Consider the following 23,198-nt stretch of genomic DNA (forward strand, 5'->3'; position numbering starts at 1 on the left):
TCTTCTCTTTTCTTCAAGTGCCCCACATCAGTGTCAAGGGAGAGCCTCCACTCCCTTCCTGTCCACAGGAGGGAGCCGTGTGCTATTCAAGCCTACCTGTCTCAGCAGCATCAGCATCACGCGGCTGTATTTTTTTTGCGTGTGTATGTGTGTGTCTGAACCCAAGCGTCCAGCATCAGTTGTCTTTTCCCATTAGCGTAACTGTTTAGGCTAATTGGCGAGTTCTGCAGCCAGAGTGAGAAGGGGTTCCTGGGCTGCTTTTAGTGTGGCCCGTCCAAAGTGGTTAATTAGAGGTGTTGGGAAAGCCTGGTACTCAGCCGTCTCAAGTCCTTAGAGTGGGAGATCCCCAGTGATCCAGGTAATAGAGCTGGAAGCAGCATGGCACCCACTAACGCCCTGTAATGCAATACCCACTTCTAAGGCTTCTGCTCTCCAGCTCCCAGTGGACAGCCCAGTAGCCGACAACGCCATAATACCTAATGAAGAAGCCTGACACATTAACTTTTAGAGCGGGGCTTTACCTTGCCAAAACTCTCTCTGGCTTTACGGCTAATTCAGTCATAAGTAATTGTGACCATGTGTAGGCACAAATAAAAATCCTGTGAATTTATAGTTTGTTATAAAAATGCCCTGCTTCTCTTTTGCCCTGCTCTTCTAGACTGTCCTTTTATGGTGCCACTTTTTCCTTTGTACTTTCACTGCGACTTGATATTTTTCAGATTATATCTCACACATGTTCTTCGGTAAACTGGAGGGAGGTGCTTTTTCCCGTTCGACTCCGCTGCCCTTCGCTGATGTAACTTGACGAAAAAAAAAAAAAAAAGCGATGACGGGTCACGGCAATGCCTGTTGATTAGTTTGGTCTTGCGGGTCAATCCGGATGATTCCCAGGCCACTCAGACTGAGTGAGGCTTCAGGCGCTCTGCCTCTCTCTTCATCTGTCATCTGCTTCCACAGCTGGGGAAGTGACTAAATGATTTTTTTTTATTTTTTTTTTTGAACGCAGCCTATCATCACAGAAATGAACTTTTTATTCACCATCTGTTCTCCAGTTTGTCAGCGTTTAAATAATAGAATTGATGAAAGTAAAGATATAAAGCCGTAATTAGAAAGCGCTTCAAAGTAATTATTGTTGAGATCTGAAACCACCGGCTTACTTAATTATGAAGATGAGGCAATTTAAGCCTCATTAACTGAAGTGCATGCTGTGGATTTTCACACTGAATCCCACTAATCTTCCATTTTAACATGTGAATTCATTCATTTCTGTCATTGCAGCTCATCAAGCTCCTGGATGGAAAGCGTTCGCAAGCAGTTGGCATCCTCATATCAAGCCTGCACCTGGAGATGAAGGACATCCAGCACGGTAAAAAAACACGTCAAGATGCTTCTGCACTCTATGATATCATGTGAAATAGCTCTTCTTTAGATTCGGCGTGTGATAAACCTCATTTACACTTCCATTTAACGATAAATGGAGGTTGACTCCTGATGAAACGCAGATGGAGTTATTTTTAGGGATGAGATAGCGAGCCCCGCAGCGCAGAATAATTTCCGACCCCTTGACAGCTACTAATTTGTAACTAGAGATACTTATTTGGGATTAATTTGTGTTCTGCGAGTAGAATGATTTTTCCAGATACCGCGGCGGGAAAGAAAATGCCTCGATTTGTCAAAACGTGACGACGGCAACACAGGGATGAAAGCAGCCTTTCAGTTTTTCTGTCGGGCTGCTTGAAAAAAATCCCCCTCCTGCGCTGGTTAAAATGAAATTGCCATCTCCTTCATTTGAAGAGCTGCATGGATTGATGACATGCCTGGTTATGGAAAATTCTGGCGTGTGTGTGTGTGTGTGTGCGTGCGTGTGTTGAAGTGGCTGTATATGTGTGTAAACACGTAATGTGTGAGTTGGGGACAGTGCAGATGGGCCAGGAATTGGTCCTGTCCTGGGACTGTGGCGGAGAGTGCCTGCCGCCTGCGAGTCTGAGCATGCGGCCAGCAGATCTGTTTATTGTAGCCAGTGACGGTTTCCACAAGCCTAATGGGACTGACACCCCACTAATGATCTAAGCATGTACAAAACCACCTTCCACAGTTAGCAGACACTGCGCTACCACATAAAACCACCTCAAACACAAGCCAAACAGCAGCAGAGCACCAGGACGCCCATTTTGTTTAGACTTTTTTTTTTCTTTCCCCTTTCTCCTTCAGTCCTTTTCTCTCTGTTCCAGTGTCAGTTCGTAGGGGTGGTTTGGTTAAAAAAAGGCCTCTCACACCCAGCGTGAGGCTGCTTCCTTGCGCCTTAATGGGAGGTGTATGTGAAATTAACAATTTGAATCTGACAATGAAGGACAGCACCTTAATAAGCACTTCTAAGGGCTCTACTCCCTGGCCTCGCCTGCTTGCCTCCCCTTTGTTGCCAAATTAAAAGGACATGGGACATGTAATGTAATTAGAGCTACTAGGGAGGGAGGGAGGGCAGGACAGAAGGTAGCACTCTGGTTCAGGGAGAGAGGGGGTCAACTGCACCCGCCGGAGTGACTGGGGGACCTCAAGGGCCACCATGGTTCAAGGGCAAAGGGAGCCCCCCCACGTCCCCCCCCGCACACACACACATACATACCACCTCACCACACGCACACACATGTTCACACACCACACATGCCCTTCCACACCAAAGCTGATGAGTGAAAAGTGGAAGGAGAGGGTGTGAGGCGGTTGGCAGGGCCGGCTTTGATCTGTCGGTGTGGAGAGATATCCGGCTCCCCCCTCGGATCAGAGTGCTCCTGTGCACACTGGAGCAGGCCCCCCTTTGGTGTGTGATTGACGGCTGCATGGCTGAGGGACTGAATAATCCACTCTAATAAGATGTAGGAAATGGACCTCCAGCGTTTTTCTCTGATCCAGACATTGGGACCACATTGACAGCTTCCCTGCAACAGGAACAGCTGGGAACCAGAATGCAAAGTATTACCTTGTTAGCTGGGCGCGGTGAGTGATAGACTAGAAGAGGACTGTGTTGTTAATAATGCCTGATGCATGGTACTGATATTAAAAAAAGCACTCTTTTACAAGGCTATAAACATGTTTCTCTAGCTGAAACTTTTTTCCAAAACTCAAGTGCATTTGTGTTTTGGGTGCCATACAATGAATAAGTCAGTATAACACTGACAAAATAATGATTTTAATGCTGATTTAAGTTGACAAGATAATGATATATTTAGTAATGCAATTCTGCCGTGAAGAGGTTTGATACCAAGCCTTTATTATACATTGGTTTACTGTAGCTGCATCAGTTTTCCTTCATGGGCTTGAAATCCTTAACCATGGCTGATTTTTTTTTTTTATGTATTTGTCACATTGAGTGACTGATCTGAGAGCAGAAGGTGGTGTGCAGCCTTCCTCAGTAATGACACCAACCAGACAACTGTCAGCTGATCCAGGAGCACTGGAGCCACCCCTCCCACCACGTCCTCGTCCCCCTCCTCCCCCACCGAGCTATAAACCCGTGACACCCCTCAGACACAGAACAGGAGTCACTTTCTCTTTGTGCACCATCCTCTTCTTTACACTTTCTCCACGTGCTTTATTTTTAGTTTTTACTGTGAGTGGATCTAAACAAACACCGAGCCTGCAGGCCTTCATATTACTTCTGTCATTTGGTGTCTAAGTCGTGATCTCCACCCTCCGTTTTATTTACTTTATTTTCTCCCTCGCTTCCCTCTGCCTCCTCATGCATCCTCTGTTTTCCACTTGGCTCACCTTCTCCTGCCTCAGTCTAAAAATCATTACAGTTGGCCGCGGTGGTTTGAGCTGTGGGCCCAAGGTGAAGCAGTTTCAGGCTCTCTCTTATGAGCTGCAGTGAAGGGCGCACACACACACACACACACACACACACACACACACACACACACACACACACACACACACACACACACCTGCCTTGTGAACCTGCCCTCACTTGCATCTTCGTCACCCCAGCTAATACCTCAATTAAATGAATTAATGTAATTGAGTGTTTTGATTGTTGGGGCCGTGTACATGTGAGGACACACAAGTGTTTCCCTTTTTCCTGGTTTGGACATTTATTTTTTCATTCTCCTGCAAAACATGTCATGCGTACAGTTTTCCCACAGATATCACGTTCTGTTAACCAAAGTTTTACAAAAGCACAGGAATAGCATGTGTTTATGCGCCATTTTTTTTCTCCTTCTTGCTCTGGCAGCACTTTAAAGGCTGCACGTGTCAGCCAAGGTCGTATCCATTTATAAGACTGACTTCTCACAACGCACGTCTTTACTGTTCCAGCTGTTCTCACTGTGGACAACTCTGTGGTGGATTTGGAGACCATCGAGGCTTTATATGAAAATGTGAGTATGAAGGAGCAGTCAAAGGTGATAAAGAAATGTAGAGACACGAGGCTGTAAAGTCCTCTGACAGCTTTATAGAAAAGAGGGAGAACTATATTGTTCTAATGGCTGAAAATCGTTTTTTCCACAATATACGGCCTTTTCATCAGTGTTAACACAATTTTTGTGCTGTTGTTGTGCGGCGGCAGTATTCAGATTTCTGCTGCATGTCATTTCTCTTTCTGAATATGTGTGAATGTACAATTTCAATTTGTGGCTGTTTTGTATAGAGAGCCACCAGCGATGAGATGGAAAAGATAATGAGGCACTTTGAGAAGGCGAAAGAAGATGAAGTCAAACTGCTGGACAAACCTGAACAGTAAGATCACCTCAGAGACAACTTTACACTCATGAGTTTCCTTTTTGAAATGAAGGTCAGCTCAGGTAGTAAATTTAGTGTCATCAGAATTTGTTAATAATATTTGTATTTCGCCCATTAATTTAGCTAAAATACATTAATATACATGTGTTTTCTCAGGCTTCAGATGCACACCACCAAGACATGAAATTATCCAAGAATTAATTATTGATTTGTTTGTTTGGACATCACAGGTCATCGGTCATTTTGTTTTAATGAGGGCAGCATGTGTCAATCCCCTTAGAGTCTTCATTTTCTGACAACTTAGTGTGTGTTATTAATATGTGTTAATGGACATTGCTTCAGTAGTTTCGGTAGTTCCTGTTGAGGTTAAGTAGTCCGGGTCAGTTAACGAGGCCCGGGCCCAAGTGGTGCCGCTCAGCCCGGCCCTCCTACTTCCATGTTTGACCAGAGCTGTCACTGCGGCTGCCCGAGTCGTCCCCACTCAGTGTCTCCCTCCATCAGCGGGGCCTAATCACACAGGATGTTACCGCTCCGCTCCCCTCTGACACGGCGCTGTTTACATAAGTCGTCCCGCATCAGGCCAGAGCTACCTTTGATCAATCCCCCGTGAGCCGCTCGCCGCTCTCCCTCCACCCGACCCCGTGGACCTTTCAAACCCAGCCGAGCAGCACCGCTCATGACTATCAGCTGCCTGTGAGCAGCAACATTGACTCAGGCGCGCCTGCGTGGGGAAAGCACGGCCTGCCAACGCCCCCGAAAATAGTTCTTCCTGTTAGACGTTTTGTTTAATCCTGTCATAACACATCGCACCCCGTTCTCTCCCATCACCTCCCCCTCCTCCCCCTTTGTTTTCCAGGTTTCTCTATGAGCTCTCCCAGATTCCCGACTTTGTGGGCCGAGCCCAGTGCATCATCTTTCAGTCGGTGTTCCTCGATACCATCTCCTCCATCCGTCGCAAGGTGGACATCATCTCGAATGTCTGCAAAGTAAGAATGTCAGCAAATGCTGCTTCAGAAAAGTGTCAATAAATTATGTGACGGTTTACTAACTCAAAGGCTGTGTGTGTGTGTGTGTGTGTCTCAGGATCTCTTGGAGTGTAAACGTTTGCGGGATATTTTGGGTCTTATTCTGGCCTTTGGGAACTACATGAACGGAGGGAACAGGACAAGAGGTCAGGCGGACGGCTTTGGGCTGGAGATCCTCCCGAAACTAAAGGACGTCAAGAGCAGGGTAACACACAACATTTTTTACACTGTCGTCATTTCATATTAAATATCAGCTAATCATCGGTCGTTTCCTCCTCAGGAGAATCACATGAATCTGGTGGATTATGTCGTTTTATACTACCTGCGTAATTTTGACAAGGTAAGATAATGTCAGTTGAATTCACAAAGTTTACCACACTACCGACATCTGTTACCAAAATGCTCTTGCACATGCTTTTATATTCCAGCACGCCGGAACAGATAAGAGTGTGTTCCCTCTGCCAGAGCCTCAGGATTTCTTCCAGGCTGCTCAGGTGAAGTTTGACGACCTCACCAAGGACATCAGGAAGCTGAAGAGAGACCTGACAGGTGAGACGTGCCCTGTTGTAAAAGTGCAGTCATTTTTCTTTTTTTTTACTGTCGCTATCAAAGTATACTCTCTCGTTGTGGATCTTTCTGTAAATGTATACGTTACCGTCCTTCACCAGAGCAGTTTAAATAGAAATGTCCTATCACATGTACTGCTCCTGACCTGCGCAGAGAGATTTGTGGGTGTATTCATGACCTTGGCTCGCCTGAGGCGGCTTTTCTCAGTTTCCAGACATTGTTTCCCATGTCATCGTGACACCACAACTTCTCCTATTTAAGGACCAAATACAGAGCAGCTCTCTAAATAAGCATCGTAAGCATTTCTTTCCTCTAGAGGGGTTTAGTAGAAAGAAAAAAAACAAATTCCATCTGATTGATGAGCATGATGATCAGCGGACAAATGAGTAAACATGATTTTGGCGCTCTGTGCTCCAAGTGTCGTTGGGCGCCGAGCCCAGCCAGTCAGTCTTGGCCAGGGCCATGCGGAGGTTAAAGGCGATGCCCCCCAGTGCCCCTGGTGTCTGTGGTTATTTAAATCAACCAATAATACGGCATATGAAAGCAATTAGATATGCTCTGCAGCTCTCCCCTACGTTTTTTAGATCGTTGTTAAAGCCCTCTCCTCTCTGACCCGGGGGAAAAATACAAAGAGTCTACTAAAGTACCCAGACCCACCTCAAGCTGTCACTCATTTATTAGGAAAAATGGAAGACCTGAAGACAATAAATGCAACATAAGGGCCCTCGTATTTGATCTCTGCTGCAGCGCAGTCTGGCACAGTAGTCCTCGGGGGCATTAGCATCACAGGGCGGGCGTCAGATTCTGGATCTTTGGCGAGCTCCACCTCTGACTCCCACCATTTTTATCCTCTCCAGCCGCCAGGAATAAATATTTATGCCCGGCTATTATAAACCAGCCTAAAGAAAAGCAAGTGGTCTTAATTATGAAGCTAACACAGATCACTTCCATCCACGTCGTGGATTGCATCTGACGGGCGAGAGACTAACACTGAATCACGCTCTGGCTTACTCACTCCAGCTTGACTGAGATGTAGCGAGGCCGCCTGCCCCTCACCTGATCCTGAGGTGGCGACTGCAGTTTCTTGCCCTCCAGGCTTGGGTCAAAGGTCAGGAGACTTGGTGCTAGTAGTCAGAAATTCAGCCTCCTCCTCAGCCAGAATCTCACAGTGTGTTTGCAGTAGTTTTGCTGTGTGTGTGTGTGTATGTGTGTGCGTGCACAGCGTCAAGTCATCAGTGATGCTCCGGAGCGGGTCCGGCTTGGCTGCCCTCTCCTTCACTGGCTTGTGTAGAAACATGATCCTCTTTTGATGGGGCTTCCTGTTTGGGGAGAGGGTGATGACCTCTCTCTGCGCTCCTCTCGGGCGGGGGGGGGGATGAGTGGGAGGGCACAGCAACCTAGATCGTACTGTAGAACTCTCAGCTCCCATGAAGACGAGTAGTTCTGTTTCTGTCATGTATAGCAGTGCAATTAGCTCCGGAAGCCAGCACCCGATCAAAAGCTTAGGTTTATCTTGAAAACAGCTTCAGCTCCATCGCTAGAAGCTGCCGGTCGGGCTCGGAAGATTACCGGTTTCTGGCCGGCGAGCACCAACATAAAGATCCCTTTAACTGCCGCGTAATTGGACTGGACAGAGAGGCAGGGGACGCTACCGAATGAAATAGGATCAAATAAAAAGAAACAGTCAGAGCTCATTTGCTGCTCAGGGGAGTTTAGTGTTTCACAGAAGGCCTGGCCCAGGTTAGGCATTCATCACTGTGGCAAATCAGACAGTGTCCTGATTTTAAATGGCCTTTAATGTCAGGTTCAGGCAGGGCCTTTAGCCTGAGCCCTGTTTTACGACGGAGGCTCCGCTCAGACCGGCATGTGTGAAGTCGGCGCGCTCGAGTACAGTTGTCTGACCAAAAGAAGAAGAGAAAAAAGTCATGCTGAATGTTGAGGTATTTGGCATTGACTTGTTGCGATTGGTGAGTCAAGAACATCTGAGCTGAGTGTGTCTGCAATTTTATATCAGAGCTGTCCAATTTTTTGAAATAAAAATGTCATAATATTAATATAAAAATGGTATAAGAAGTGATGTTGATGTTGCTTACATCCAAATTTCAGCACGGGTTGTGCACCACTTCATATTCTCTAAGTCCTGCCTGATGTTTCTACCCGTCAGCACACTATTGTCCTGCAAAAATGTGGGAGAAGGGTTTAATTCCGATGGATATGGGTTGATTTATGAGGAGTGGGAAGGGGAAGAGATAGTTTCACCTTCTCCTACTGAGGCAGCCTCCTGGCTGGCCTCGCCGAGAGGGGAATAGCAGGCCCTCAGCTCGTAGGAAGGGGAGCTGGAAGTCTTGACGGTCCGCTGTGTCGGGAGATAATTGGGGATCGGTGGGAGAATTCACTTTTCCAGGTATAAATACTAGAACAGACCAGGGCTGGAACACTGTATTCGTTTCACCTCTGATGCAAGCTGAAAAAGCTGAAATGCTGTCCAAAGAAAAACACTATTTGAAGTGAATTATAGTATCAGTTGGAGCTGTACTTGAGCTGGAACCCATCCTTTTATAACAGCAACATGCAGGAAAAAGGAATCACCTGCGTATCATCGCATTCATCTTCTCCCTCCATGTCTTATAATGATCTAGAGCTACAGAGACAGGAAGCGGCTACGTGTTCAGGCCACCTATCTGAGACTGAAACATTCATCAAACAGGCTCGTCCCCTCGTCTTGCGGTGCTCCACAGGCTCTAAATCTACTTTTTATCCATTTTGGGTTTTTGTTTTTTTGTTTTTTAATCCTCCCTCACACAGTCGTGCATTGTTTGGTGTGTTGTGATTTCCTGGTAGCAGCAGTGGGGGGGGTCTTGCTTACTGCAGTAAAAATCATAAGTACATATTGACATCAGAGTGGCCCATTTTCTCAAACCACACAGGGTAAATCGTGGAGCAGGAGTTTGGCTCCCTTGTTTGTTTTTCTTCGCGTTTACTCCACCGCAGCTCGTCGTCATGTTACCTCATGTTGCGCAATGGCAAGTCGACTCTGTCATTCAGATATGACGGCTGTACAGGCCTTTCATTCGCCCTGCTAATTCCACAGGGTGGCTCGTCGTATCCCTGGCTCAAGCTGGATGAGCCCTGATCTTTTTTTTTTTCTTTCTTTTTTTTTCCCCAGGTTAAATGAAGCCGAAGCACAGTTGCTTGTGACAAATTGTATTGCATCATTCTTGTCTGACAGTATTAACTGGGCATTTTGATATCTGTGGATCAGAGTCATTTGTATTTTATTAAGCTTCATAATGATTTGATCAATGAAAATATTAATAGTATATTTGCATAATTTAGGGTTGATTAGCCGGAATAGAATGGCTGTTTATCTCAACTAATTAAAAAAAATTGGGGGGGAATTATTATTGCATTTTATTTCACATACAAATACACACGAAATGATACCAAGTCAGTCTGTCAGTAATTATATTGTGACTGTTTGCCTCTATACATATATATATATATATATATATATATATATATATATATATATATATATATATATATATATATATATATATATATATATATATATATATATATATATATATATATATATATATATATATATATATATATATATATATATATATATATATATATACACACAATAATTCAGGATATCTGATATTCATTTTTAGAAATGCGCCTTTTTTTAGACATCAAAATTGTAATTTTGCTTTTGAACTTTTACCTTAACATCAAGTGCTGCTCACTCAGTAGTTGGAAATAGCTTAAAGCTTTGTTGTAAAAAGAAAAAAAAATTGAGTGATGATTCAAGTTTCAAGTCTTTGTTTTTGTCATTGTTCAAAAACAACCAAACTAAGAAAAAAGAGGAAAAAAAATAGTAAATATAAATAAATGAAATGTATTTTTAAGAATAAGATAGGCATCAAATTTCACAAAATAGAATAAATACATATAATCGATTTAAAATGAGTCAGCTGTTATTTACACAGGGTGATCTGTAATAGATTTAGCTCATTGAACATTGGAAAGTCATGCCTGTGGTGAAATGGACAGTGTTGAAATATTCTATGAGATATTGAGTCTTATAGTATCGAAAGTAATTTTCTGTCTATAAATGTACTTCACTATCATTTACATATATTTACATCTATGTACATATTGAGTATTATGGGATGATTGGTTGCCGACCTGGCTAGATCTGATTCAGCATTTCTTTTCAGCTGATGTGAATCTGCTTCTTTTGCTCTGATGCAGCATTTAATCTGCAAAGTAGCCAATAATGATAATAACTAAAGTTATTTTATAAATGTAATGCAGTAGAAAGTACAATGTTTTCATGAAGTATCACAACTTTATACTTCGACTCTACCTAATTTCGGAGACAATGTGCCATTTAGTAAAAATGACATGCTTGCTACATTTAGAGAAAAACACAATATAGAGCTATTCCAAATACAGTAAAGCCTTGTAAGCCCACATGAACAAAGGACACAATATCTGTTTCTCATCATTTTTATTTTTTGCCATATTTAGCCAGCCCTTGAATATAAACATAAATACATACAGGCTTTAGAAAAAAAAACTTGACAATGTGAGAAGAAGAAAAAAAACAAACAAAAAAAAACAGATTGAAGCGTCACCACAACTTTCTCTTTTGCTGAATCAGGTTTCTCTTGGTTTTGTCCTGTTAAAGTTTGTGGGGCCTGTTTGTGCAAAACGGCAACACATTGATGCTCGCTGCTCCACTGACACACATTTTTAGCTTCATTTGTAACCAATAAAGTTAACATTTTTCAATATTTTGAGCGAAGGCCCTTAAGGACCTCCATCTAACCTGATGCATGGCGTTGGCCATTTGCTCACAGGAGAATCCTCCTCCGAAAAGTGCTTTATCGCTCCAAGACAATGTCTGTCTCAAACACAAGGTTTTAGTTTTATTCTTTACAGCTGCTGTGTTTTTGTGGGCTTCCTCCTTGTGGCCTTTGCTGTCTGGACCACATTTGGAAGAGAGCCGCCTTTTAAATTGTAGACTTGCTGTTTTGAACACTGTTTTAATGGGTCTTTTTGAGTTGGGGGATTTCTGGTAAGGAAACGCGGTTTGTCCAAACAGGATATTTTGGTTGTCATGTTTTGTATGGTTGCTGATTCCTGTTTCTTGTTTCGAGCACCGCCGGCTCTCGCCATCCACAACGTTGAAGAAGAGTGCCCTGGAATCCAGGCTACGAGGCTGTACATCGTTATTCCTCAATTTTTTAATGCTTGGGCATCGCGCTTCCTGTCTGACTTATTTGGACGGCCAATAAATAAAAGATGGAAACGAGGGAGCTTACGGAACTGCAGGTGCAGCACATGAGAGCCAAAATGGATCTAAGAGCAGCGACGAAGTGAGAAGTGAGACGTCGGCCAGGCCTGTTAATGCTCTTGTTGTGTTGCAGAACTACTTAGCTATGCAGTCATAAGCAAGTGAAGGTATTTATTGCAGCCATTAATGACTTACAGGTTGGAGGAATGTGGCAAAGTTCTTTCACCAGGCGTCTCTGCGTGTGTGTGTGTCTGTGTAGTAACCCGGGCTTACAGTTGAGAGGAAATTGGGGAAAGGTTCGGCTGGAACGCGCTCAGTCACGGCTGTTTCCTCTGAGCTCGTGTGAGTTGGGTCATTTGGCGCCGCACGGAAAACACCCGTCCACAAACAGCAAACACATCTGCTGCGCTCACATGTGCGATATTAAGACATCAGCAACAGCAACAACATGCCGAACAACACTCGAGTGTTGCTGATATGTAAACCACAGGAAGCTCTCCAGTAATGGTGTCCGTCTAAATGAGCGGCTCGGAGGAAAAGGAGTAAATAAGTCAAATAAATGTTTGGTTTGCTGTCTCGGAAATTTAAATTGGATCGCTTAGAAGTGAAAAGAAATGTTCTTTCAATCACTGGGGCAAATGTTTTGTCTCCTTGCATTGCTGTTTTCATTTAAAAAGGAGTGTGTGTCCGTGGCCGTCTGTTTTGTGTTTATTTTGTGTCTGAAATCACACTTCTCAGGACACTTTACAACAAAAGGAAGGTCATGGAAAAAGAAGATTATAACAATAGAGAACATATCACACATAATATATATGTCTTCTGGGATTACAATATTGGTAAAGTTAGATATGGTTGCTTTCTTTACTTTCACTTTCCTTGAAGTGATCTCGTCTTTCTCCTCACCACATTTTTATTGACCTAATTTCCCGGTGTTTAACTTTAATTAGCATGTTTTTCAGTGTTTCTCTGACTGACCCTTTTTCTCCTCCCCCTTTATTAAGTCAATTTTCTCCCATTATACCAACGTTCATTTCCCTCCGTTCTGTCTTCTGCTCTCTTTGCCAGCTCGAGAAAAAGACGTGCAGAAGGTGTGTGCCAACTCGTCGGAGGACAACCTGCAGCCCTTTAAGGAGAAGATGGAGAGATTTCTCACCTCTGGTGAGTCAAGAAGATTTGTATCCGTGTGAAAACTGTTGACGAAGAAACATTATTGAAATATTGACCCTACAACACCAAAACACAGCAAAATAAAAAATATTTTTAATTAAGAAATTAAAAACTAAGATTAAATGTATTATATCACAGATTTTTAGATATTCTGCCCCAATACACACACTTGCTGTAAGTGTAACCTGTATGTGCACTCTCTCACTGACTATAATCACAAAAATTGTCAAACAAGAGGAGGCATAAATTGTTCCATCTTCTACGTCTCCCTCAAAAATAATGCACAATAATTGCCCTCAGTCCTGAGCCGGCCCGTCTTGCGTGAAGTTGTGAAGGACCCCCGGAGTGAAAATTCTCAGTGCCTTCAAAGATGAAACATTCATTTGGTCAGAGGATTTATAGCCGAGGAGATTGTCATGAAAGCGAGCTTACAGAGCTAGAAAAGCCCAGTTCTCACCCAGACGCACAGCATGGGACCTTTTTAAAAAGTGGAAGGTATAATTATGTTTTTTTGCCGTGTCAGACAGTCAGCTGGGTGGTGCAGAATCTGCCTTTCAGTGTGTGCATGTGTGTGTGTGTGTAGTGTTCTTGTTCTTGCTGAGAGAGGGCGTCTCGGTGCGCTGTAAGACAGCATGAGGACAGGAGTGCACAGGCCTGTAGAAAGGATCACATTGCCTCTAACATGGTTCTCATGTACTCTGGGCTGCCATAAAGCTGGCGGGACATCTTTGGCTGCGGCCTTGTAAAGACTGGCCGGCCTCAGTGGATCGGGCCCGTGGACCACCGGGACGGGAGCAGGAGCTTCCCCTGACATGCTCCGATCATCTCCCCATCTGTCCCCTCTCTGACCCAGACACTGGTCCTGCTCTCATCCTTCCCACCTCTTCAATATTTGTTCTAGTTGCGTCCAAGAAAGAGATCCCTGCACATCCAAGTCCCTTTCAACCTTCATCACTTTAGCAGGAAACGAGTGGTAGAGCGAGAGGATTTAGTGCCTCGATTTGTTCATTGATGAAGGTGACCATGTACACATTTCCATGAGTTGTGGCGCCCCTGTCATTGAAGTGATGGTCCACGCTGGACATTAGACGCCCAGTTGTGGCTCTGCGTTTGTTTCACCGAAGCTTTATTATACACAAACCTTCCCCTGCATCTGAGTGAATGCCATTAAGGCATCTTAGTTTACCACATTTCTTTCTCTCACTGTCACATCAGGGATTCAGCTGTGACTGGATAAACATTAAAGGTGCTCAGTTGACCAGTTCTGATATTTTCTTTGATGCCTTTTAGGCAAAAATCCAAGACAGGGGGGGGAGTATTGTTAACCTGAATAAAGTTGCAATTATCAGACAAGTAGACTGTCAATTGCCAGCTTGTGCATCAGGCTGTGGACTTATTGACATGCAGGTTTCAGGCAAGTTCATATTTCAGTCTTTCAATAGCCATCAGGGGTGACTTCAGTGGTTTCAAATAGAAGCACGATTATATATAAGCTTATGAGAAAATGACCCAACTTCTCGCTTGATGTATTGCCTCGGTTAACCGATTCCTAATGAGTTCATTGTCTCAATCACTAGTTTCAAGTCTTCTTTAATACAGCATGATCATGTTCATTTAGTAAATTATGGTTTAATTCAGAGTAAAATTTACAATAAAGCAGTGGGGTGGTGTAGAGAGTGCTGTGATTGACCGGTCACCACCACAGCATGTCCTCGGCTCCAACCTCTCATCCAATATGGTCCCTGACGTCTCCAAAGAAAACAAGATGGCAAAGGGCATAATGTCTCACTCAAGGCTTCAAGAGACACACCAGAGGGTGACATCAGGGTTGGGTTTACGGTCCACAATTGAGACCAGAGGGAAACTATAGCACAGCATTTTTATTTTATTTTTTTCTTAAAGGGTCGGTTTTCAGGAATTAACTACATGCTCTCTTTCCAGAAACAATCCCTCTAAGCTACTGTAGGGGCACAAATCTGAGAGGAAGAAATCTGGGCAAAAAAGGGCCCAAAACTACTTGCATGACCAGATACTAACTAAGGTGTGAAAGTGTCCCTGAAACATCTTCCCTAAGTTTTACTGATCAAGGAAAGTGTCCCGTCAGACACACAGTAGACTTTATTAAAGAACTAATTGCCTGCGTTACTCCAGAGTGTCGAAAGAACAGACTCCCTCATCGTAAAGAGTCACATGAGGTATCTCGCAGGGAGATTGTAGCCATATGTTGGCGACGGACTGTGAGAATTTGTGGGAAAGTCCATGTTTGCGTCGCAAATCCAGAAAATATGTTTGTTATTGCATACCAAGTGTGTCTCCTGAGAGAGGGGGAGATGTGCTGTGGCATTGTTCTAGTTAGTTTATCCACCTTTAAGTACTCCCGAGTGCCAGAGCCTCCCGTGAGCTTTCTTCTCAGTATAGAATATTTGAAAGCCTTTTTTAAAACCACTGTGGTTGCCACTGGCTACAAAACGGCGTTGGTTTCTGCAAGAGGCACATCTTCAACATAAACTTCCCAGTGGAATACTTGTAAACCTTTTCTTTCATAAACAGAATTCCTCGAGCTCCGAGAGTTCGCCCGTGCTCCGGGAGGAGCGCTGTGTAATCATTGTTCGTGATGATTCCATGACTTCAAAAGGCAAAACAAAGCAACAGCTCTCACATCAAAGCGCGCCCAGGCCTCTTAAATTCTGACTCATCGGCGAGCGGGTGAATTTCTCACCCAGGTAAAAGGCTCGGGAGGCCGACCGCGGATGCATGTGTTTGACACATGATTTTTCGAGATATTGAAATTAACCGGTAAGAAATGGCATAACCTCTTACGCATGCGAGAGGATCAAAGTGCACCAGTGAATCAGCGGATGGAGTGCTGAGAGTTGTGTTTCGAAGTTGCGCTGACCCTTAACGCAGCCTGTGGAGGAGCTCACAGCAGGGCCCGCAGGTGAACCCAAACGCCCCGCGCTCTGCCTCTTAAACGTGCCTGTGTGATCTCTACCAGATCTAACAGGGGATACCTCCGAAAACCCAGTGATCCGTTCTCTTGTAAGGCTGTTGCTCGGCTCAGACGCAGAGAAAAACCAGTGACGGACAAGCAAAGTCGTTATAGTTATACATTGTTAAGTCAGAAAATCTTGCCTGCAATCTGTTTCTCTCTCTCGCTCTCTCACTACCAAGACAGCATTCCGAATTATTCCTTAAGGTGTATCAGGAAAAAACAAAACTGGCCTCCAAGATCAGAACATCTCGTCAACCACCTTTTGTGTTTTCCCTTGTTAATAGGAGCTCTTTGAAACCTCTGGGGATACACACTGATGGCCATATTTCTCGTCTTGAATCGGAGCCATGGCTAATTGAAAACAAATTCCTGCTTTTAATCTCCGCTTGTGCAAGTCTCATTCCATCGGCTCCTCTTAGGAAAGACACGTTCATCATCGCATTCTCGCGCTTCCTTTATTGTCAGTGAGTCAGACCCCGGTAACCAAAAACTCCACTCGTTCAGATGACTGTGAATTACGTAGACAAAGCAGAATTTTCCCCGTCCGGGGGAGCCTGTTTTTTGATGTTGATTTCAAGTCGCGTCTGCGTGGGGAAACGGAGAGGGATGCTTCGTGGAAACCCCTCAGCATCCCTCTCGCACTGCTCTCCGTCTCTTTGTTATCTCGCCGCTCGGTGTAGCAGCGGTTTGGAAAAGTGTGTCAGGGTTTTAAAGCCCTAATTTATTGTCCCTCTCAGCATGCACATCTCATAACTTTCTAGTTAGCGACTACTGGTTTCATGTTTACACGGGGAGCGGAGGAAGAGAAACTTCACACATCCTCTCTCTCTCTGGGCCACTCTCTCCCTCTCTCTCCCCCAGCCTCTCGGCTCCAGTGCCACCTCTGCACAGTCGCACCAGAGGGGTACCTCAGGCGCCAGCCTGACCCCCACTGAGACTAACGCCATTGGTCACGGCCCCTCTATTCCCCCCCTACCTCCCTCTATCCCAGACATGGCCACAACCTCCGTTCATTAGGTTTACCTCAGCCCCCTTGCCCACATACATGTTAAAAGGGAAAAAAAAGAGTAAAAGTAAAAGGGGTGGTTGGTCGGAGGCTTAAGCTCACCTTCTCCCAAAAGACCCCCAAACCTGCCTTTGAACAATTTTTTGGAGACTTCCCGCTCTTAAATCTTCAAGTAGGAAAGGTCCCCCCATCATTGTAAAAAGGATGAATCTGGAAAAATGCAATAAATCTGAGATCACAGGCACTCTCTGGCCCTAGATAAATTCTTGCACCTCGGCCTGGCCCGCCGCACACATCTGCCTTGCATTTAGACACTTTTACATGGCAGGAGTCCACAGGAGCCTCCAGTTCCCAAGCCTCTCTGCTCAACCATGCGCCCCAGCGTCGGCTCTGCTTAAAAACACGCACTTGCACGTCAACGCACACACACAACTCAAACAGACCACCGCTCCCCGCCCCGAACCCAGGCGTCACAGGCTCACACTCTCCTACGTCAATGCGCAGAGGCACGTCAAACTTTACAATGTGCTGAACTGTCACTTGGATAACACACTCGCTGCGTCAGCGACATGTCAACTCAGAGCCCCTCTTCTTCTCTCAATCCTGAGGATGGCTAGTGAACACAGCGCCCCCCTATGGACTCCTGGGATCAGTGCCCAGTGGCTGTCGAAGGAAATGAATGTCACCAAAAGCCACATGATCTTCTTAATCCAATATTTTCTGTTTTTCTTACAGCTCAAACGGAGCACTCGTCTGAAGAGGACCGACTCAATGCAGCACAGAAAAGGTAGGAGACGGACCTTAACAACCTCAGGCTGAGATGCATTTTAAAATATGAATGAAAGATCATGTTTGGGTAGGAAATATTTATAATTTCCTGTGGATTTCATCCCTCAACACAGAGTTCTGCCAAGTGTTCTGGGCTCTAACGTCACAGAGCGGTGTTATTTAGCATGCTTCACATAGGTAACATAGCTGGAATGAGATAGCACCAACGCCTCTTATTTGTTAAGTTGTACACAGTTGTTGGCATCAGCTGATAAGGTTTCCGAGAAATTCCTAAACTGCAAACCAACTTTTACAAGATGTGATAGTTGGATTGTTGGAAATTTGTTAAAAGTTGAGGTCAAAGTCCGCACCAACAGAAGTTCCTCTCTCTCTTACAGAAAATACTGTACCTGAAATGCCTCATCAGTAGTCCCGCCTTTAATTCAGTGACTTGTGACATCACACCACGTCACTCTGTCACACATTTCCATATTTTGTGTCCAGCATATAGTTTGGCAGAATTAATATAGCAGGGCTGCTCTGTTGTTGTTGTTGTTGTTGTTGTTAGCCGTGCTGACTCAGGCATGTGTGAGCTGACCAATCAGAGCAGATTGGGTATTCAGGAGGAGCAGCCTTAAAGAGACAGGAGCTTAAGCGGAGCGTTTCAGACAGAGGGGGAGTAGCTGCCGCACTGGACGGTATGAGAAAACTGATGTGTTTTTTGAGCATTAAAGCATGGAAACATATTCTAGTAGTAACCCAAAATAATGTTATGAACCTTAAGATGTGCATAATATGTCTACTTTAAAGACAGATAAACAAAATGCACAGGCTCACTAGAAATGGCGGTGGATTTCTACAGACCCGTAACATAAGGCATACAGTATTTTAAGCCTGTTTCCTCCCCTGCAGTTTTCCATCATTCTTATCTGCCATGTTTTGTGCAGGAGACTCCTGAGAGTTGTCCGAGAGGCATCTGATTTATAGGCTCAAGACACACACTGGCAGCCGCCGAGCTCGCCGCCGAGCGCAAATCATATCTGGAACATTTCATATTGGAAAAAGATGGCGGAGCAGACAAACAAAGCAAATAGATTATTTTTGCCTTGTTTGGATAGAGAGCAGGATTGTTTGCTTTATATCGTAACGCTCCCACTTCCAGAATAAATCACGAAATGCACATAAAGGAGAAAGTGAAAGAGGCCCGGACGCAGGGAAATGGAGACTGTAAACAATTAGGAAGTTGATTGCTTTGGACAAAACTATAACTCAGGCAACGGTTACAAACTGTTCTGTTTCATGTTCCTGTTCTTAAGCCAAGAGAATCGCTGAGGGACTACTGCACCTCTCGCTCTCTGTCCTGGCCCCTCACCCCCCGCCCTAAACATAAAGTGATATCTCTATCCGCTGAATGAGACTGACACGTGTGTGTGTGTGTGCACGTGTGTGCACGCGTGTGTGTGCACGTGTGTGTGTTTGCATGAGTGACACCACTGTAATGAAGGTGCTGAACTTGGAGTATTGATCAAAAGGGCCTCACAGCTGACAGCACCTTTTGCCTTTAATGAAGTTTTCCTTTAATTTCATCTATGGAGGGGGGCTGGCTGACTGGCGCTAGGTAGAGCAGGAGGGACCGAGGGAGGGGGGAGGAGGTGGGGGGCTCTTTTCTCAGGTTCCCACAGAGCCACCTCGTAAAAGTGACACGCTGTTGATGAATATGGGCGTCAGCGGGCTCACCGGGCCCTGGGTGGGCTCTCACATCTGCGCTGGACGAGGGATCCTCGCACACAGACGCGCACAACGGCAGCAGTGGAAGCAACACAACTGCTCGGCGCTGATAAAGGAAATGGACAACACGTCCTTAGTGCTACCTCATACCTCGGCCTTGTGAGGAGTTAGTGAGTTTATACGCCTGTGACTCAACCAGTTTCTGGATATATTGACAGGAATTGGGGCTGGCTTAAACCAAAATGTGTCCATATCAAAAACTATCAAATGATTGAAGATTATTTTCATTATTGATTGATCAATGTGCGTATTATTTTCTTGGTTGAGTGTTTGTTATATAAAATATATGGAAAAAAAGTCCACAACAGTTTCCAGAAACAACCAACTAAACTTGTGATACATTTAAACTACGAAAGAATACAAAAATATTAAAGTGAACAATTAATCATGACATAGCTGCCCATGTATTTTCTGTGACTTGATTAATAGATTAAATAACTAGTTGTTTCAGCCGCTGTAAAGCCCTAAAAGTAATTTGTAGGTAATTGATATTGTAAATGAAATTGATGTGGCTTCACTATTTGATCGGACCGTTGCCATTACAGACTATTATTTCAGGCAATTTTGTGTGGTTTTGTTGTGATCAGACACCATTTTAATGTTTAAAAAGTTTGGATTCTGTTTTCAAAACTTTTTTTTTTTTTTACATTCTTCAGTCTTAAGTGTTGGAAAAGAGCGTGTGAATCGTCTTGGTTTTAAATCTCAGGTGTTATTTCTGCACCCGTATCAAATATGATATGAAAGCTCAGCTTTTTAAAACACCTGCATCATTTTCACGAGCATGACATCCCCATGCAGTCCGTTCTGAGCGTTTCATAACGTCCTGTAGCCGTGTTATTTGGAGTTCTGTGGAGCGGCCCGCCCGTGGCAGCTGCCGGTGCCTTTTTCCTCAACATGCAGTCCTAATTTGTCTGCTTCGTGTTTGGGTTCCGCTGAGGTTTTTCTGGTTCTGTCCTCAGTTCCATCTCATTAAGTTCCCTTTCTCCCACATCATGCTCAATTTCATTTGGCCCAAATTGCCTTCCTCTATAGTCACCACACAGTTATGGTTTCATAGATGCCGGTCGGCGTGTTATCCTTCCCCGGGTGTTGTGTGACGGCACAAAGAAACGAAACTCGGTTCCTTCTGCTGAATCGGACAACAACACAAAGTTTACTCCTCTAATCTCTTGACCGGGGGAAACAAAAGGAATGCAGAGTTGCCTGGCTAAATATTTCCTGATTCTCATGGTTTTGTAATGGGTCTTTTTTTTTTTTTTTTTTTTATAGCTGTCAGTGAGGAATGCCGGCTGTGGGTGCCGCAGTAAACCCTCTCACGGCAATGGCATCATAGCGTGGATTGCAGGAGTGCGCGCATGTGAGTGTAATTGTTCCGCGCTCGAACAAAGGTCCGCTTGATTTTGTTTATGTCTCGTAGGTATACTGGCATGTGTGAGAGTGTTTGCATCTGTTTTGAGTGAAGCGTTGTGTATCTGCTTGTTGCATGTGCTCAGGAGGAGTAAAAGGAGGAGGGGGGGAGGCGCTGGTGCTTGATTTGTGCATGCTTTGACATGATGACCCAGGGTCAGGAGAGGAGCTGATGGAGGAGAGACCCTGTTCATCATGCCAGACCAGGCCGGCCACAGCACAGATATCTGGGCGGAAAGTCTGTTCGGTGAATCTAAACATCCCGGAGCCTCTGATTTCTTTTTTTGTAGGATGATCTACAGCGCTCTCCGCTTTGTGAGCAAAAAATGACGCATCACTGGGAAATGGGAAGCAGGCTCGTGAAGAAGGCTTTTTTTTCTTTCTTTTTTTTTTATTCCAGATTTTTTTCGCAGGCCGTCTGGGCAGCATATTTGCACCGTCTCACTTCTGCACAAACATGTCTTAGATTAGCGTCGCAAAAAGAGCCACCTAGCATCTGGAGGTCAGAGCCTATCTGTGTGTCAATGGGACAGGGAGCATCCCTTGAATCATAGCCCCATTTTGTCAACTCTCTGACAGGCAGGGGCTCGAAAATGTCTTTCATGTTCGGTCTGGGGAGGGAATCTGGCGCAGCGGGCTGCTTTTCATGCCTTGTGCGTGCTGCTGGGCCGCCTCGCAAAGAGTTAAGATTTGGTTACAATCGGTGGAGAAAACCTCCAGAATCTGTTGATTCGCGTAATATCTGATGTGCATCTGAGTGGGCTCACATGTGCGTATATCAGATCGTATTCACATCTGAGATTGCCTGGCAGTAAATATGTTCCTGGAGCTGAAGGAGTTTCACTGTGTGTGTGTGTGTGTGTGTGTGTGTGTGTTTGTCGGTTATTGTGTGTGTTTGTGTGGAGGAGCAGCCGCCTGTTTCTTGGCTGTCTCCGTCTCCTCTGGCAGTCTTTCCCCTGCAGGCTGTGGAGGTCAATGTGATAATGGAGCCGCCGCTACTAGCTCTCCCCCGTGGCCCAGCAGGGTGGACACTCTCCTTCCAGCTCTGTTTCTCGCCTCTCCGCCCGACTACATCCATCATTTCTCTGTGTGCGCTGTCTCTCGTCTCTCTTTTTTTTTGTTTGTTTCTCGGGCACACATGCCTTGACTTCTCTGTACTCCTTCACTTTTCCTATTCATAACTTCTGTCTTGTAAATCTGGAGTGGTTTCCCGCAACGCACGATTATTTATGTCCGAGGTTATTTAGAAGTGTTTATGTATGATAAGACAACGCCATTTGTGCCTCCACTCTGTCCCACCCCCCCTCCCCTGCAGTTTCCAGGACATGGTGAGTTACTTTGGGGTGAAGCCAAAGTCCGGGGAGAAAGAAGTGGCGCCGAATTACGTTTTCATGCTCTGGTACGAGTTCTGCAACGACTTCAAGAACACCTGGATAAAACAGAGCAAGAACATCTCCAAGGAGAGGTGAGTTGGAGTCTAGCGAGGTTGCTCTTTTCTTAATTTCCCTGTCCAAGACACATAAGAACCTGAAAAAGAGACTGTAGAGGACATCTTACAGTTGTAATCCTCCTGTCACAAGTCTTTGAGACTTTTCTTTTAGAAAAAACCCACAAATTTAAGATATGTATTGAGTTTAGAAAGACGTGGCAGGAGGGGCCTTATTAAAGAAGCTATTGAGGTGCATTCTGGGAAAGGTAGGATACGGTGTTTTTGAAGCTTGACCCACAATGGGGGGGTGGTAAAAATTGTTTGTCTCTGCTGCGTAGAATTTGACCACTCTGTCACTCATCTGCCTTTTGTTAGTCCCCCCAACATAATGAAAGAACATTGCAAAATGGCTGGAATGCCCCTTTATGTGAAAAACCCAACTATTCTCTATAAATCCTGATGTTTAGTGTCCAATATCACTGAGGCTTAACCATCTCATCCTCGGGTCAGACTTCTTGTCTCCGTCACCTTCCGATAGGTGCTTAACGACCTCTGGACATCACGTCTTATTGGCAATAATTGCACAGGAGTGACGCTCAGATGCTGGGTTGGAATTAAAGCATAGAGGGAGGCCATCAAAGAGGAGGCAAACAGGAGTAGCCGAGGCCTCGGCCCTGCATCTGAAGGACCAGGGCCTGAATTTATGATGTTTCCTCTGACCTGAGGCGTCGTGTTGGGGGGGGGCATTCCACTGAGGGGACAGCAGACCCTCCTGGCGGCCGCCTGGCTTTACTAGCGAGCGGACGGGGGCCTGTGGCCATTAAGGGCAGCGCGTTACGGGAGAACTGATAAACACTGTAATGATGCTGGACATGCAGCCCAAAGGGCAGGAGCGCTGTGCAGGCAGGGTCGACAACAAGACTGCAATTAGAGGAGAGGAGAGAAGCTGTTTGTCACCCACTGAGCAAAACTATTTCAAAAAGACGTCAATTCAACGTCGTCAAAGA

At 44.9% G+C, this 23,198-nt stretch overlaps 1 protein-coding gene across 3 annotated transcripts in view; it reads left to right on the forward strand.

Annotated features, from left to right (window-relative positions):
* LOC119005105 (formin-like) overlaps positions 1-23,198 on the forward strand; it is a 52,795-nt gene that overhangs the window by 26,164 nt on the left and 3,433 nt on the right. For 2 of the 3 annotated variants that reach the window (XM_037072597.1, XM_037072596.1), the window contains 10 exons: positions 1,279-1,366; positions 4,309-4,370; positions 4,640-4,728; positions 5,588-5,717; positions 5,815-5,961; positions 6,037-6,096; positions 6,185-6,305; positions 12,700-12,792; positions 17,535-17,586; positions 22,078-22,227. In XM_037072597.1, coding sequence (XP_036928492.1) covers positions 1,279-1,366; positions 4,309-4,370; positions 4,640-4,728; positions 5,588-5,717; positions 5,815-5,961; positions 6,037-6,096; positions 6,185-6,305; positions 12,700-12,792; positions 17,535-17,586; positions 22,078-22,227 — 992 coding nt within the window. Of the gene's footprint in view, positions 1-1,278; positions 1,367-4,308; positions 4,371-4,639; positions 4,729-5,587; positions 5,718-5,814; positions 5,962-6,036; positions 6,097-6,184; positions 6,306-12,699; positions 12,793-17,534; positions 17,587-20,624; positions 20,713-22,077; positions 22,228-23,198 lie in introns of those variants that run through there. The other variant, XR_005070382.1, reaches the window with a different exon arrangement.

This window comes from Acanthopagrus latus, chromosome 16 (genome assembly GCF_904848185.1).
Source record: "Acanthopagrus latus isolate v.2019 chromosome 16, fAcaLat1.1, whole genome shotgun sequence".
Lineage (NCBI taxonomy): Eukaryota > Metazoa > Chordata > Actinopteri > Spariformes > Sparidae > Acanthopagrus > Acanthopagrus latus.